General features: G+C 41.3%; 1 protein-coding gene across 13 annotated transcripts in view; it reads left to right on the forward strand.

Annotated features, from left to right (window-relative positions):
• Positions 1–17,500, forward strand: part of nrcamb (neuronal cell adhesion molecule b) — a 56,470-nt gene that overhangs the window by 23,403 nt on the left and 15,567 nt on the right. For 5 of the 13 annotated variants that reach the window (XM_043227953.1, XM_043227951.1, XM_043227947.1 and 2 more), the window contains exons 2-11: positions 5,485–5,659; positions 7,921–7,938; positions 8,200–8,305; positions 9,737–9,933; positions 10,741–10,863; positions 12,163–12,333; positions 14,199–14,255; positions 15,954–16,065; positions 16,138–16,322; positions 17,370–17,500. The exon at positions 17,370–17,500 is cut by the window's right edge and continues 1 nt beyond it. In XM_043227953.1, the coding sequence (XP_043083888.1) occupies positions 5,572–5,659; positions 7,921–7,938; positions 8,200–8,305; positions 9,737–9,933; positions 10,741–10,863; positions 12,163–12,333; positions 14,199–14,255; positions 15,954–16,065; positions 16,138–16,322; positions 17,370–17,500 (1,188 nt within the window). In that variant the 5' untranslated portion in view covers positions 5,485–5,571. The remainder of the gene's footprint in view (positions 1–5,484; positions 5,660–7,920; positions 7,939–8,199; positions 8,306–9,736; positions 9,934–10,740; positions 10,864–12,162; positions 12,334–14,198; positions 14,256–15,953; positions 16,066–16,137; positions 16,323–17,369) is intronic. The other 8 variants (XM_043227954.1, XM_043227952.1, XM_043227948.1 and 5 more) reach the window with 4 other exon arrangements.

Here is a 17,500-nt window from a genome sequence, read left to right on the forward strand (position 1 = left end):
TTCAAAGAAGTATATTATTATGATTTCTGAAGATCGTGTGACGCTGAAGACTGGAGGAATGATGCTGAAAACACAGAAATAAATGACTCTTTAACACACATTCAGAGACAAAACTGAGGATTTAGATTGGAAAAATGTTTTACATATTTACAGTCTTTACTGTTTTTATAGTTTCCAATATTTTTGATTAAATTAGTGCCGCCATGGTGAGCAGAAGAGACTAATGTCTGTTGAAACGTTACAATCTTTTGACAGATACTGTAAGTACAGTAGACAACATTTGCAGCCAATCAAACATTTCCTAAAACTTTTTTGATCCACTTCAAATGTTATTATAATCATATATACGTCATATATATATATATAAATGAGAAACATTATGTTGTTGCATTTAAGTAGAGCACTTTATTCTAATGTCAGAATATAAAATAATATCTAAAGGTGGATAATACTTTAAGTTGAGCTTCATCCGCTTGAAGGTGAAAGTCTTACATTCATCGTCTCACACAAAGGACTGTCAGGTGGGTGTGTTACAGGCACAAAAGAGACCGAGCCGGACCGAGTCGTACACTTTTACACTCCACCGACACAATGAGTGTTTCTCTGTGTGTGTGTGTGTGTGTGTGTGTGTGTGTGTGTGTGTGTGTGTGTGTTCAGAGAGACTGTGGAGTGGGAGTGAGATCTCCTCCGGAGGAAACCTCTGAGACGAGCAGGTGGAGTCTGAAGAGAGGCTTTCACAGGAACTCAATGAGAGGCTTCACACACACACACACACACACACACACACAGAGACACACACACACACACAGAGACACACACACACACACACACACACACACACACACACACACACACACACACAGAGACACACACACACACACACACACACACACACACACACACACACACACACACACACACACACACACACAGACACACACACACACACACACACACACAGACACACACACACACACACACACACACACACACACACACACACACACACACACACAGAGACACACACAGAGACACACACACACACACACACACACACACACACACACACACACACACACACACACACACACACAGACACACACACACACACACACACACACACACACAGAGAGACACACACACACACACACACAGAGACACACACACACACACACACACACACACACACACACACACACACACAGACACACACACACACACACACACACACACACACACACACACACACACACACACAGAGACACACACAGACACACACACACACACACACACACACACACACACACACACACACACAGAGAGACACACACTCACACACACACACACACACACACACACACAGAGAGACACACACACACACACACACACACACACACACACGTTTTAGAGTCTTGTGAAGATCATTGCTCCACTGAAGAACAGTGAAAGTAAAGTTCCTGGAAGCGAAAGCTCCCCAAAAGATCCTGATGATCAGATTTGACTCGGTGTCTGTGATTTACAACAAGAACACGGTCTTCACTCATGGCTTCCTCTGATCACGACAGATCTTTAGTTGTCTTCTTCTGAGGACAGAGGGTTCTGGACACTCAGTAATGTCCGACAGAATCATGTGATGAATGTCCGAGACCCTGAGGACCAATTTAAAAAATGTGTGACCAAAAATGTTCTTGACGTTTCCATGCAGAAGTCTTTCTAAGTGATAATGAGAGGTTTAATGAGATTAATGAGAGGTCAGTGATGGGCTGAAGGGTGTGTGTGAGCGGAGCGGTCAGAGCTCCACATCTTCGGTGCTGAAGGACTCGGTGTGTGTGAATGAACCGAGAGAAGCTTCCACAGAAACAATAGCAGCGGTCAGCGGCGGTCAGCACATCTGAGCAGGGCTATTGATCAGAGAGCGGCTCACATTAGCATCACAATCACACACATTAGCAGCTCCGCTGACCGCTGCCTGCTGACACACACGGTTTACACACACTCTCAAAACATCACACACTTCTTCTACCCCACAGAACCATGTTCACACTATTTGATAGTCATATTTTCAGCCACTTTGTGGACATATTTTATTATTTTTGTTGCACAAATAAGTTGTACGTTTTTGTTTTAGCACATTAAGTAAGTAAGTCATGTTTGTTTTAATAGTTAGCTTAAAGTTGATTTTGCTTCTCCAGTAAATATTCTGCTGTGAGAATCTAGTTATTTTACTAAAAAAACATCCTTTCTTCAGTGTTCTTTATGTTTAAACACTGAAAAGGTCCTGCAGTGTGAATGTGTTTGTCTCTAGATGAGGATGAGCTTGACGAGTTTCTGGTTCAGATGCTAATAATCAGAGCATGTCGTTAATGATCTTCTGAGGAGACTCGGGAGCTGTATTAGAGTCCTTCTGTTGATGCTGGAGGAGGATGAATGTGTGCTTACTGAAAAGGTCAGAAGGACTAAAGCAGGAAATGGATTTCTGGAAGTGTTTCGTTGTCATGGATACTGCCGAGCCGTCCAATGATCGATCAGCAGCCGGTCGCGCATGTTAATGTGACTTTGCTTTAGAGATTCGTTCAGAGTTCAGAGGAGTCGATTCTGACGAATCACCGCTGGCTGAGCTCCACTGTTTAAATATGCAAATGAACCCTGATCATCAGCACGGACCAATCAGAACAGAGCATTATAGTTAACTAAAACCATCAAAAAACAGTTACTAGTTTGCAAAGAATGTGCTTTGAAAAAAACTTTTATTTCAGTAAACTAAAGCTTAAAGTTAAATAAAACGAAAGCATACAGCAGTAATGATACCATAACAGAATGACTAAAACTTAAAAATCTAATTAATTTGAAAACTGAAATTATAAAATAAAAACTAATTTGAAATGTTAATAAAAAAAAAAATAAAATAAATAAATAAATATATATATATATATATATATATATATATATATATATATATATATATATATATATATATATATATATATATATATATATATATTATAATAAAATAAAATAAACGAAATAAATTAAAGTATTAACAATGATACTAAAACTCTTTTTTTTACATTTACAATTAAATAACAGTGTAATAACTCGTGGAGAGACTTTAATGAGTTTAACTGATCTGAGACCAGAATCATCTGAAGACTAAACACATGAGTCTGAGACTTGATCCTGTCTGATGAGCTGTTCACTATAGATTAGATTATTTACAGCATGAACCGGAGTGTGTGTGTGTGAGTGTGTGTGTGTGTGTGTGTGTGTGTGTGTGTGTGAGTGTGTGTGTGTGTGTGTGTGTGTGTGTGTGTGTGTGTGTGTGTGTGTGTGTGTGTGTGTGTGTGTGTGTGTGTGTGTGTGTGTGAGTGTGTGTGTGTGTGTGTGTGTGTGAGTGTGTGTGTGTGTGTGTGTGAGTGTGAGTGTGTGTGTGTGTGTGTGTGTGTGTGTGTGTGTGTGTGTGTGTGTGTGTGTGTGATGTGTGTGTGTGAGCTGTGAATTGAGCATGTGTGTGTGTGTGTGTGTGTGTGTGTGTGTGTGTGTGTGTGTGTGAGTGTGTGTGTGTGTGTGTGTGTGTGTGTGTGTGTGTGTGTGTGTGTGTGTGTGTGTGTGTGTGTGTGTGTGTGTGTGTGTGTGTGTGTGTGTGATGCGCTCTGGTTTTCCCTGCATGCTAACAAGGCCTGGTTTCTTTAAGGAGCTGCCAGAATTGAGCATGTGTGTGTGTGTGTGTGTGTGTGTGTGTGTGTGTGTGTGTGTGTGAGTGTGTGTGAGTGTGTGAGTGTGTGTGTGTGTGTGTGTGTGTGAATGGGAGCGAGCTGGAATCTGTGTGATTCTGTGGGTGTGTGTTAATCTGAGAGCGAGAGAGACAGGAATATTAATGGATTGGGAGTTCAGAGACGAGTTGAGCAAACATTTGCTTTCCATCGTCTGGAAAAACAACACAAATGAGCAGAAGACAAAAACAAGTGTCCTTGAGGCAGAAGATAAAGGCCAAGAAACACAAGAGGATCTTTAACCCGTTCATCTACTGCTTTCTTGTTTCTCATTCATCAAGCTCCAGCAGATCTCATTTATTGTGTTCTTCTGATGTGTTTCTCACAAAACAAGACTTGTATCTGGACTCATATTAGCTAAAAGTTCAATATTCAGATAATAGTTTCTAATTAATGTTAGTAATTAAGATGAATCATTTGTATTCCTTCTATTCCTAAGATAAAAGCATCTCCTAAATCAGGGAATCACAAACTGAGATTCATGAATTGATTTAAATCATCAAAATGTCAAAATTAAAATAAAGAAATCGTTTAAAAACTAAATAAATCTAAATAAAACAGTTTCTTAAAAAGACATCAAGACATCATTAAAAAACATTAAAAAAAAATATATATATATGATTATTTAGTAATAATATGTAGAGAGATTGTTTGTGTGGTATGATGTGTGTTGAGCTGATCAGACACTGAACTCGGTCGGCTGCTGTTTTCATAAAGCCTTGAGCTGATTCATAAACACACCATTCATATGATAAACATAGCCATTATCTGCATTCCGCCTCCGCCATTAGAAAACCTAATGAGGGCTGATGGGAAACGTCTGCTGGAATGTGTTCACGTCAAAGAGAAGAAGAGAAGATCGCCTCAACAATATCACAGCAATATAGAGCTTTCTATTAGAAACAAGAGGACAGTGTGTTTGACTCACACACACACACACACACACACACACACACACACACACACAGAGACACACACACACACACACACACACACACACACACACACACACACACACACACACACACACACACACACACACACACACACACACACACACACACACACACACACACACACACACACACACACACATACACACACAGACACACACACACAAACGTTTTAGAGTGTCACGCCTGGTGTGTGTTCTGGGTGAAGTGTGTTGTTGTGTTTGTGTGTGTGTGTGTGTGTGTGTGTGTGTGTAACTAATATGATCTGTAATTATGAACACATTTAAAGCTCAGGGTTATAATGGATTTATTACAGCTGATGAAAGATGAATAAATAATCTCTCTCTTGATGTCTGGATGGTTAGGAATATGACCGTATTAGAAAATCAGGAATCTGAGGGAGAGAAAAAATCTAAATATTGAAGAAATCTCCTTTAAAGTTGTCCAAACGAAGTTCTTAGCAGTGAGTATTACTAATCAGAAATTAGGTTCTGATATATTTATGATAGGAGGTGCACTGAATATCTTCATGAACATGATCTTTACTTAATATCCTAATGATTTACGGCGTGAAAGAAAATGTGATCATTGTTGTCTATTTCTACAAATATAACTGAAGACTGCTTCTGTAACAGAGCCAGTGTTGATGTATCATCATTTTATAGAAAATATCTATTAGAATACATTTCTGTATAAAACACTACTAGTGTTAGTTTATCATGTGTGTGTAATGAATCTGTGTTTGTTTGTGTTTGTGTCAGTGTTGTGTGTGTAAGCTGCTGCTGACCTGATCACACTCGAGGGCGGGGCTTCACTCAATCCAGACGCGGCTCATTGGTCACACGGCCATGATGGACAGGCCGAGGGACGGCCCACTGACCCTGCTGCTGCTCTTCCTGGGTCACATGATCACAGCGCTGGAGGTTCCTCTGGACCGTATGTATCTACACACACACACACACACACACACCTAGATAACACACACATCTGAACACACACACACCTAAATAACACACACACACACACACACACACACACACTCACCTAGATAACACACACATCTGAACACACACACCTAAATAACACACACACACATACACCTGAACACACACACACACCTAAATAACACACACACACACATACACCTGAACACACACACACACACACACACACACACACACATCTGAACACACACACACCTAAATAACACACACACATCTGATCACACACACCTAAATAACACACACACATACACCTGAACACACACACACACCTAAATAACACACACACACACATCTGAACACACACACACACACACACACACACACACACACACACACACACACACACACATCTGAACACACACACACACACACACACATCTAACACACACACACACACTAAACACACACACACACACACATACACACACACACACACACACACACTAAATCTGAACACACACACACCTAAATAACACACACACACATACACCTGAAACACACACACACATCTGAACACACACCTGAACACACACACACACACATCTCTGAACACACACACACAACACACACACACACACACACACACACACACACACTTAAATAACACACACACACACATACACCTGAACACACACACCTAAATAACACACACACATCTGAACACACACACACCTAAATAACACACATGTACACCTGAACACACACACACACCTAAATAACACACACACACACATCTGAACACACACATCTGAACACACACACACCTAAATAACACACACACACACACACATAACACACACACACACACATCTGAACACACACACACCTAAATAACACACACGTACACCTGAACACACACACACACATCTGAACACACACACACACACACACATCTGAACACACACACCTAAATAACACACACACACACACCTAAATAACACACACACACACACATCTGAACACACACACACCTAAATAACACACACGTACACCTGAACACACACACACACATCTGAACACACACACACACACACACATCTGAACACACACACACCTAAATAACACACACACACACACACACACCTAAATAACACACACACACACACATCTGAACACACACACACCTAAATAACACACACGTACACCTGAACACACACACACAAATCTGAACACACACACCTAAATAACACACACACACATCTGAACACACACACACCTAAATAAACACACACACACACACACACACACACTTAAATGACACACACACACACATGTACACCTGAACACATACACACACACACACACACACACACACACACACCTGAACACACACACACACTTGAATAAATAATTCACATTTTAGTGCTAAATTTTAAAATATAAAAGTGTCAGGCACCTGTGGAACACTGCTTCTGTTATAAAGGGTTCTAAAGTTAAAAGTGAACAGCGTTCATTCAAAATGATTTAATTTCTCCTCTTATTAATAGTGATCTCTAATTGGCCAAAAACGATATACATTATTATCAGGTTTGTGGGGGTGAGCGGGAGCTGATAAACATGTTGAAGGAAGAAAGAGAAAATGAAAAACGTAGCTGATATAACTGAATATCACAACAATTGAAAGGAGGAAAAGACAAGCGATTCAACTGAGTCATCTGCGCTGGAACCACTCCGATTGATTCAAACTCAAACTGATTTCAGTCTTTCCATTCCAGCGGTTCAGTACAAAGAACAGTTCAAAAGAGTTGAATTTGCTTGTAAAGATGTATAATGGGTGAAACAGAGCAAATCAGTTAAAGCATTTGATTCAGATTGAAACTTTGTGAATCATTTGATTCAGATTAGAACTTTGTGAATCATTTGATTCAGATTAGAACTTTGTGAATCATTTGATTCAGATTGGAACTTTGTGAATCATTTGATTCAGGATGATTTCAGATCATGAGCTTTGGATTCATTTGATTTAGATTTAAACTCAAAAATCCTTTGATTTAGATCAGAACTAACTGGGTTCATGAATCTTTTAATTCAGATCAGGATTTCAGAGTGGGTTCTCTTGTTGTTTTTCTTAACCTTTTTTAAATTAATTCTATACCAGTGCAACCAGTTGGCTTGAAATGTTACATTTAACTTTTTCTATATACATATAATGTCCTGACGGTCTGTCTGTGATTCTCTTGATTTCTTCTTCAGCTAAACTCCTGGAAGAGCGTAAGTGTGAAGGGTGTTTGCTGTGAACAGCTTGGTTTCCTTTAGTTTTATTGCGGTGCTGCAGTGTTTGCATGCTTCAGGTCTTCTGTAGAGGATCCTCACAGCGTTGATTCATAGACATACGAGATCCCTGGACTGCATGAGCTGCAGTAGACTGATGTGTGGTGCTAGCATGATTAGCATGTCGATGGATCCTGTGTGTGTCTTTGTGCTCGTCTCTGATTGGCTGTCGCTGAGCTCCCCGTGTCATGTGACCCTCAGTGCCGCAGCCTCCCACGATCACTCATCAGTCACCGAAGGACTACATCGTAGATCCTCGCGAGAACATCGTCATTCACTGCGAGGCCAAAGGAAAGCCTCATCCCAGGTGAGAGGAAGACTCTGAATACGCTGCAGAGTAATAGTTATATATCTGTGATATTATCGTTCACATAAACAAAATGTGCTTGGCTCATTTACATTAGCATTTTACTTCGGCTCTCACGACCTCTCGGGTCCCACAGAACAACTTCTAATCCTGGAGCTTTGACTTTTGCTGCTCCTTTTTGCAAAATTAATGTTACAAAACAGCTGGGGGCGGAGCCGGGCTAAGAATCCAGACATTTTATTGGTCGATCACCACGTGCCCTGCAGAAAGAAACATTATTTATGCATATATCAGTTATTGTTTTCATTGAATATCCTTATGCAGGAATTTAAGACACTGCATTCGTAGCGTCTTTCAGATATTAAAGCTCAGTTCTGTTTAGTTATTTTGAAGAGATTTTGATACTAAATAAGAGCAATAATTATGATCCATAAATGACCATTTAAAATATAACGTTTTTCTAATATGCTCATTAATTATATTTCAATTAGTGCAGTATTTAGGGTTAAAACAGAGAAAATGTTTTGAAATGCCAGAGGCATGTGGTGACCAGAGAGATAATATTCAGAAGTAACGAGATGCTCTCACGGCTGTTTATGGCTGCGCTTACGGCTAGTTGCTCAAAACTGCTTATTTTTTAGGTTTAGCCTTTTAATGTACATTTAGACATAAACACGTTATAAGTTAGATGTTGCATTTAAAAAAGTAAATTGCTGACAAGGAATAAAATGGACAAACAATTATTTGTCTACTAGATAATACTTGATTGATTCAGTGGATGTCTTAAAATCCTGTAAAAGATAATAATATTCAATGAAAACAGTGCAGTGTTTTACAAATAACTGATACATACACATAAAAAGTTTTTTACCGTTGCGATGCCTGGTGATGTTCATTGGGTAGACTTCGACCAATAAAACGTCTCGATTCTTAGCCCAGCCCCGGCCCCAGCGGCACAAGAGGGTTTTGTAATATTCATTTCTCAAAAAGAAGCAGCAAAAGATTCACACTGAGTTCACAGTCTTTTAATTTGCTGTAATTCTGATGAAATGTAAAAGAAGAAATGCACTGTAGAACGATAATCTTGAATAACTAAAGCAACTGAAAGTAATTAAATACGACATATGCAGACTTTTTAGGATGACATAAACATGCATTGGCTGAATGTGATAATTCATAGATAGAATGAATCAGAAAACTGGATCATGTTTGTGAGTAATCAAAAATATAAGTCCAATATCAGTATTACATTGATTGTGAAATATTACTTTGAGTCGGATTGGAAGGGACTTTTATCTCTCGTCTCAGTCGGTGTTTCAGGATTCTTTTAATTGAATACATTCGACCAAAACCAACAGTACAGGAGAGAGAAGAACAGGCTAGCGCTAGCACTAATGGGTCAGACTTTGGGTTATCTCTCCTCGTCCTCAGCTTCTCGTGGACCAGGAACGGGACGCATTTCGACATCGACAAGGACCCTAAAGTCCTGATGAAGCCGGGCTCGGGGACGCTGGTGATGGACATCAGCGGAGGAGAGCGGGCCGAGGCGTACGAGGGAGTCTATCAGTGCTCGGCTCACAACGAGCTGGGCACCGCCGTCTCTAACAGCATGGTCATCCGTCAGTCCAGTACGTCTCCTCCGTCTCTTCACAGCTTCTCTGTCTCTTCTGACTCTGTCTAACGTCTCCTCTCTCACTGTTGTGTGTCGTAAGACGTGCTCAGCGTCCTCAGAGATCTGATCTTCGGAGGTAAACCTCAGTGTTTGACTGTTATGCATGCGGCGGCTCACTCCTGCAGACGGTCCTTAGAGACTTTAGCTCTCTCTCCTCAACACTTTCCTTCAGCAGCTCTTCGTTCTTCTCCTCAGACTGAGCATCGGCTGGCATTTCACTCGCCCTCGGAGATTTCTTCAGGAGAACAGCCATGAAGATTTTTAGCTGATATCTTGGTCTTTGGTGATTTGAGTCAATGGGTACCGGCTCTTTGAGAGTAAAAAAAAGCATATCAGGCCACACAGAATGAATCCCTTATGATATATTGAGGTCTTATGAAGCGAAGCGATCCATCTGTGCAAGAAACTGAACATTATTTACAACATTGTTACTGTAATCCAGAGTTAGACAGATGCTTCTGGAGGGATGTCCTGTTCACCAATGAATCAGTTCATCAAATTCAAAAAAATAAATCTTCAAAACTCACTTTTGCAATATTGTTGTTGCAGTATCGACTTCATAAGACCTCAACAGATCGCCAGGAGCCACATGTTTTCATCTCGTGTTTCCTGATCTGTTTTGTTTCAATCTTAAGATGATGATAGCTGCTCAAAGGCCACGGTTTCAGCTCAGAATCTTCTCTCCTGTTCTTTCTGAACGTCCTGAGGGTGAACGTGACTTTCAGGTCTCTTTAAGAGTCACGTGCCGGTTGTGTTTCTGCAGGATCTCCTCTGTGGTCTAAAGAGAGAATCAGTCCAATCATTGCACAGAAGGGACAGTCTTTAATCCTGCACTGCCGCCCGCCCGCCGGCCTCCCGCCGCCCATCATATTCTGGATGGACAACAGTAAGAGAAACCTTACTTCACCCTGTTTTCTACACGTGTGTTAGTCAGCTAAGCCCCGCCCCTGCTAGAGTGCCACGCCCACAGCTCGACAGCCAATCAGTGACAGATTAACAGAAGCAGAAGCTCAGATGTACAGCACACTTCAGAAGAGAAGAGCTGATGCTTTTTTCACTTTATTTTACCTCAAGAAACTTCTCAAGATAGATTCGTACATCATTTATACATTTATTCATACATCAGCATAAAAACTAAGTGTCTACACATATATACAGCATACTATACAAAAGAATTAAAAATATATATATACACACACATTTTATAATATCTGTATTATTCACTTTTTATGCTATTGATGTACAGTAGATGTGCTTGTAGCCAACTTTATTAGATGCATTTGTATAAAAAGCATCTCTAGGCGTGTTATTGTCTTTTATGAAGAAAACATGAAACAGAATCAGTTTGTACTTTGCACTGAGGACTTGTTTTTGCCTCTTGTCTCTTGATAAAGTGTTTTTGTGAGACCTTTCTAAGAATATGGAATATTGAATATTCAGTTTTTTGAGCATAAGCATCAAAGTATTTCTTATCCTGCTGACTTCTTATGTATTTCCTGCTTAAGATAAATTCCAAGGGAAATTGTTGAAAAAAGTCTTAAGAACATTTAAAAACACGAGGAGAAAGTGACTGTGATCGTAAGACGGTTCTCAACAAACACTTGCTGATAAACTCAACGAGAAACTCCTCAAAGGCTGTGCTTTCGTACCGAAATAAGAAGAATGTTTAGTTTTTTTAATTTCAGCAGCCTGCTTCAGTTGTATCTCGTTTAGCTGTGTGTGTGTGTGTGTGTGTGTGTGTGTGTGTGTGTGTGTGTGTGTGTGTATGTGGTGTGTGTGTGTGTCAGTGCTTTGATGCAACCTGTGTTGTTAAAAGCGCTATATAGCTATATAAATAAAAATGATTGAAATGATTGATTGATTGTGTCTGTGTGTGTGTGTGTGTGTGTGTGTGTGTGTGTGTGTGTGTGTGTGTGTGTGTGTGTGTGTGTGTGTGTGTGTGTGTGTGTGTGTGTGTGTGTGTGTGTGTGTGTGTGTGTGTGTGTGTGTGTGTGTGTGTGTGTGTGTGTGTGTGTGTGTGTGTGTGTGTGAGTGTGTGTGTGTGTGTGTGTGTGTGTGTGTGTGTGTGTGTCAGTGCTTTGATGCAACCTGTGTTGTTAAAAGCGCTATATAAATAAAAATGATTGAAATGATTGATTGATTGTGTCTGTGTGTGTGTGTGTGGTGTGTGTGTGTGTCTGCGCAGACTTCCAGCGTCTGCCTCAGAGTCGGCGCGTGTCTCAGGCTCTGAACGGAGACCTCTACTTCTCTAACGTCGAGCCGGAGGACTCCAGGAGCGACTACATCTGCTACGCCCGCTTCCCGCACACCCAGACCATCCAGCAGAAGCAGCCCATCAGCGTCCGGGTGCTGGACAGTGAGTGCCCCGCCACACACACACACACACACACACACACACACACACACACACACACACACACACACACACACACACACACACACACACACACACACACACACACACACACACACACACACACACACACACACACACACACACACACACACACACACACACACACACACACACACACACACACACACACACACACACACACACACACACACACACACACACACACACACACACACACACACACACACACACACACACACACACACACACACACACACACACACACACACACACACACACACACACACACACACACACACACACACACACACACACACACACACACACACACACACACACACACACACACACACACACACACACACACACACACACACACACACACACACACACACACACACACACACACACACACACACACACACACACACACACACACACACACACACACACACACACACACACACACACACACACACACACACACACACACACACACACACACACACACACACACACACACACACACACACACACACACACACACACACACACACACACACACACACACACACACACACACACACACACACACACACACACACACACACACACACACACACACACACACACACACACACACACACACACACACACACACACACACACACACACACACACACACACACACACACACACACACACACACACACACACACACACACACACACACACACACACACACACACACACACACACACACACACACACACACACACACACACACACACACACACACACACACACACACACACACACACACACACACACACACACACACACACACACACACACACACACACACACACACACACACACACACACACACACACACACACACACACACACACACACACACACACACACACACACACACACACACACACACACACACACACACACACACACACACACACACACACACACACACACACACACACACACACACACACACACACACACACACACACACACACACACACACACACACACACACACACACACACACACACACACACACACACACACACACACACACACACACACACACACACAGACACACACACACACACACACACACACACACACACACACACACACACACACACACACACACACACACACACACACACACACACACACACACACACACACACACACACACACACACACACACACACACACACACACACACACACACACACACACACACACACACACACACACACACACACACACACACACACACACACACACACACACACACACACACACACACACACACACACACACACACACACACACACACACACACACACACACACACACACACACACACACACACACACACACACACACACACACACACACACACACACACACACACACACACACACACACACACACACACACACACACACACACACACACACACACACACACACACACACACACACACACACACACACACACACACACACACACACACACACACACACACACACACACACACACACACACACACACACACACACACACACACACACACACACACACACACACACACACACACACACACACACACACACACACACACACACACACACACACACACACACACACACACACACACACACACACACACACACACACACACACACTCACACACACACACACACACACACACACACACTCACACACACTCACACACACACACTCACACACACACACACACTCTCCTACTGCATGTGTCTGACTGCTGCTGTTGTTCTGTTGTGTTTCAGTGGATTCACTCAATGACACACTGGCAGATTATTTGAATGACACTGATTTGTTTAGTGGTGAGTGATGGCGCCCCCTAGAGCACCCCTAACCTCACCGTCTTCCCTCGCTCACACACAGATCAGACGTTCAGTCTCCTGCTTCTCGTTCGTCCTGATTTCCGTTACTCCTGTGTTCCTTTCCTTTTAGTTCCTCTAAACCTTGTTTAGTTCTCTTCCTTTTCATTTAGTTTATTTCACGTTTATTAATACTTTTATTCGAAGCAGCTTCGCAGAAATATTAGCTTTTGATCGAAACAATGTCCTTATGGCAGTAAGAAACAGTTAAACTAACCTCGTTTTATTAAAATAAACCCTTGTGCCGTGCTGGAAGTCCTTGACCTAGTTTGGCGTTTTGTAGAAATTGCTCTCATGATGCTAAAGTATCAGGTCATCTTGGGTTTAATCTATTTTCTTTAAATCAGCACAGGTTTTTATTTCTTTTAGGACTGGCTGATTACACGACTCTTAGCAGGAATTGTGGGTAATTTTGGTTATATTAGCTCAATAACTGAGGCCCAGATCAATGAGACCTACCTAAAGAAATATAAAACCTGTGCTGATTCAAAGAAAAGGAAAAATGTAACAACAAGAAATTTACAAGCAGTTCCTCATAGGCTGCTCATTTTTGAAAAATTGATGAAAACATCCTTTAAAAACATAATTTTATGGTCATAATGAGCTGAGCACAGCATATGGGTAAAAATAGAGAGTACAACTAATCAGTGAATATAACATCAGACTAATGTTTGATAGTTGTGTACGTTGAAGAAAAGCTGGCGTGATTATGAACATACTGCAGTAAATAGTGATGCTTAGATTCTTTTCTAGATAACGACCTCAAAAGAATTGTGCTCCGGTGTGTGTGTGTGCTGTGTAACTGAGGCCCAGATCAATGAGACCTGTGTGTGAAATATGTGTGTCAAAGAAAAGGAAAAATGTAACAACAAGAAAAAAGCAGTTCCTCATAGGCTGTGATTGATGAAAACATAAAAAAACATAATTTTATGGTCATAATGAGTGAGCACAGCAATAAAAAGAGAGTACAACTAATCAGTGAATATAACATCAGACTAATGTTTGATAGTTGTGTACGTTGAAGAAAAGCTGGCGTGATTATGAACATACTGCAGTAAATAGTGATGCTGCTAGATGTTCTAGATAACCCCTCAAAAGAACGTGCTCCGGTGTGTGTGTGTGTGTGTGTGTGTGTGTGTGTGTGTGTGTGTGAGTGTGTGTGTGTGTGTGTGTGTGTGTGTGTGTGTGTGTGTGTGTGTGTGTGTGTGTGTGTGTGTGTGTGTGTGTGTGTCTGAGTGTCTCACTGAGAGTGTGTGTTCTAGATAGCCCCTCAGATGAACGCGCTCCGGTGTGTGTGAGTGTGTGTGTGTGTGTGTGTGTGTCTCTGATGGAGAGTCTCACTGAGAGTGTGTGTTCTAGATAACCCCTCAAAAGAATGTGCTCCGGTGTGTGTTTGTGTGTGTGTGTGTGTGTGTGTGAGTGTGTGTGTGTGTGTGTGTGTGTGTGTGTGAGTGTGTGTGTGAGAGTGTGTGTGTGTGTGTGTGAGTGAGTGTGTGTGTGAGAGTGTGTGTGTGTGTGTGTGTGTGAGTGTGTGTGTGTGTGTCTCACTGAGAGTGTGTGTTCTAGATAGCCCCTCAGAAGAACGCGCTCCGGTGTGTGTGTGTGTCTGACGGAGGGTCTCACTGAGAGTGTGTGTTCTAGATAACCCCTCAGAAGAGCGCGCTCCGGTCTTTATGGTTCCCAGCGAGTCGGTCAGCTCTAGAATGGTTCTGAGAGGAGAGGTTCTGGAGATGGAGTGCATCGCCGATGGCCTGTGAGTTCAGAAACCTTCATCTGGTTCTGTGGAGGGTGTTTCTGTGCTGACCCGTATGCTCCTCGTGTTCAGTCCCACTCCGGCGGTCTCGTGGGTCAAACGCACCGGAGAGATCCCCAGCGGACGGGCCTCCTTCCTGAACTTCGATAAGACTCTGCGGATCACGGATGTGTCCGAGGCCGACGCTGGAGAATACCGCTGCGTCGCTAAAAACCTCCTGGGCTCAGTTCATCACACCGTCAGAGTCACGGTTAACGGTCAGCACTCGGCTCTGTTCACGTTCAGCTCTGTGTCTCTACATCAGATTACGTTCCTGATTCAGTAGAGACTGATAAACTCACTTCAGACCGTTTAATATTCAGATATTTCAATTACATCTAAATTCCTTTTGATTTGCTTATTATACCATATTTCTATTAATACTTTTTAAGAGCAACTTGCGCTGAACAAAACTGACCGTCATTTAAATATTTAATAGAAGAAAGTCAACCGATATTTAATCTGAATTTAACAAAACTGACCGATACTTAAATATCTCAATAAAACGATATTGGCCAATATTTATATACTTTAGCAGGACCAACTGATATTTAAGTGTCTTAATTTAACAAAACAGACTTATATTTAAATACCTTAAAATAAATAAATAAACCGATATCTATATTTCTTAATAAAACAAAACCAACCAACCAATATTTTTATCTGTTAGTAAACATATTTAAATATCTAAGTTTAACAAAAATGTAGTATTAAATAGAAGAAATTAAACCGATATTAAAATATCTTTATTTGACATATCCTTAATGTAACTGATATTTTAAATCTTGAACGATACTGACCAAAATATTGTTCTTCTCCTAGTGGAAAACAAAAGTAAGCTACATTTAAATAAGAATAAAACTAACCTGATATTTAAATGTATTAATATAACGAAACTAAGCAATATTTTATTCTCTCGGTAGAACAAAACCAACCGATATTTAAATATCCAAATTGAACAAAAATGACTGATATTTAGATATTTAATAGAAGAAACCTGATATTTAAATATCTTTATTTAACAAAACGAACTGATGTTTTAAATCTGGTGGAACGTAGAAGTAAAGTAGATCTAAAGTAGAAAATGCCCAGTATTTAAATACTTTAAAAGAATAAAACAAACCAATATTTAGACATCTTATTCAAATATCTTTATGTAACAAAAGTGACCGATATTTAAATATCTTGAAAAATGAAACTAAGTTAAGAAAAGAAAGAACATGTGTGATGTTGATGTTGATGTGAGTTGTTGTCTGTATCGGTAGCGGCTCCTTTCTGGATCAGCGCTCCCAGAAATCTGGTTCTGGCTCCGAAGGAGATGGGCATCATCACGTGCCGGGCCGCCGGACATCCTAAACCCAGCGTGCACTGGCTGGTCAACGGCCTGCCCATCCAC

Source organism: Puntigrus tetrazona, chromosome 25 (genome assembly GCF_018831695.1).
Source record: "Puntigrus tetrazona isolate hp1 chromosome 25, ASM1883169v1, whole genome shotgun sequence".
Classification (NCBI taxonomy): domain Eukaryota; kingdom Metazoa; phylum Chordata; class Actinopteri; order Cypriniformes; family Cyprinidae; genus Puntigrus; species Puntigrus tetrazona.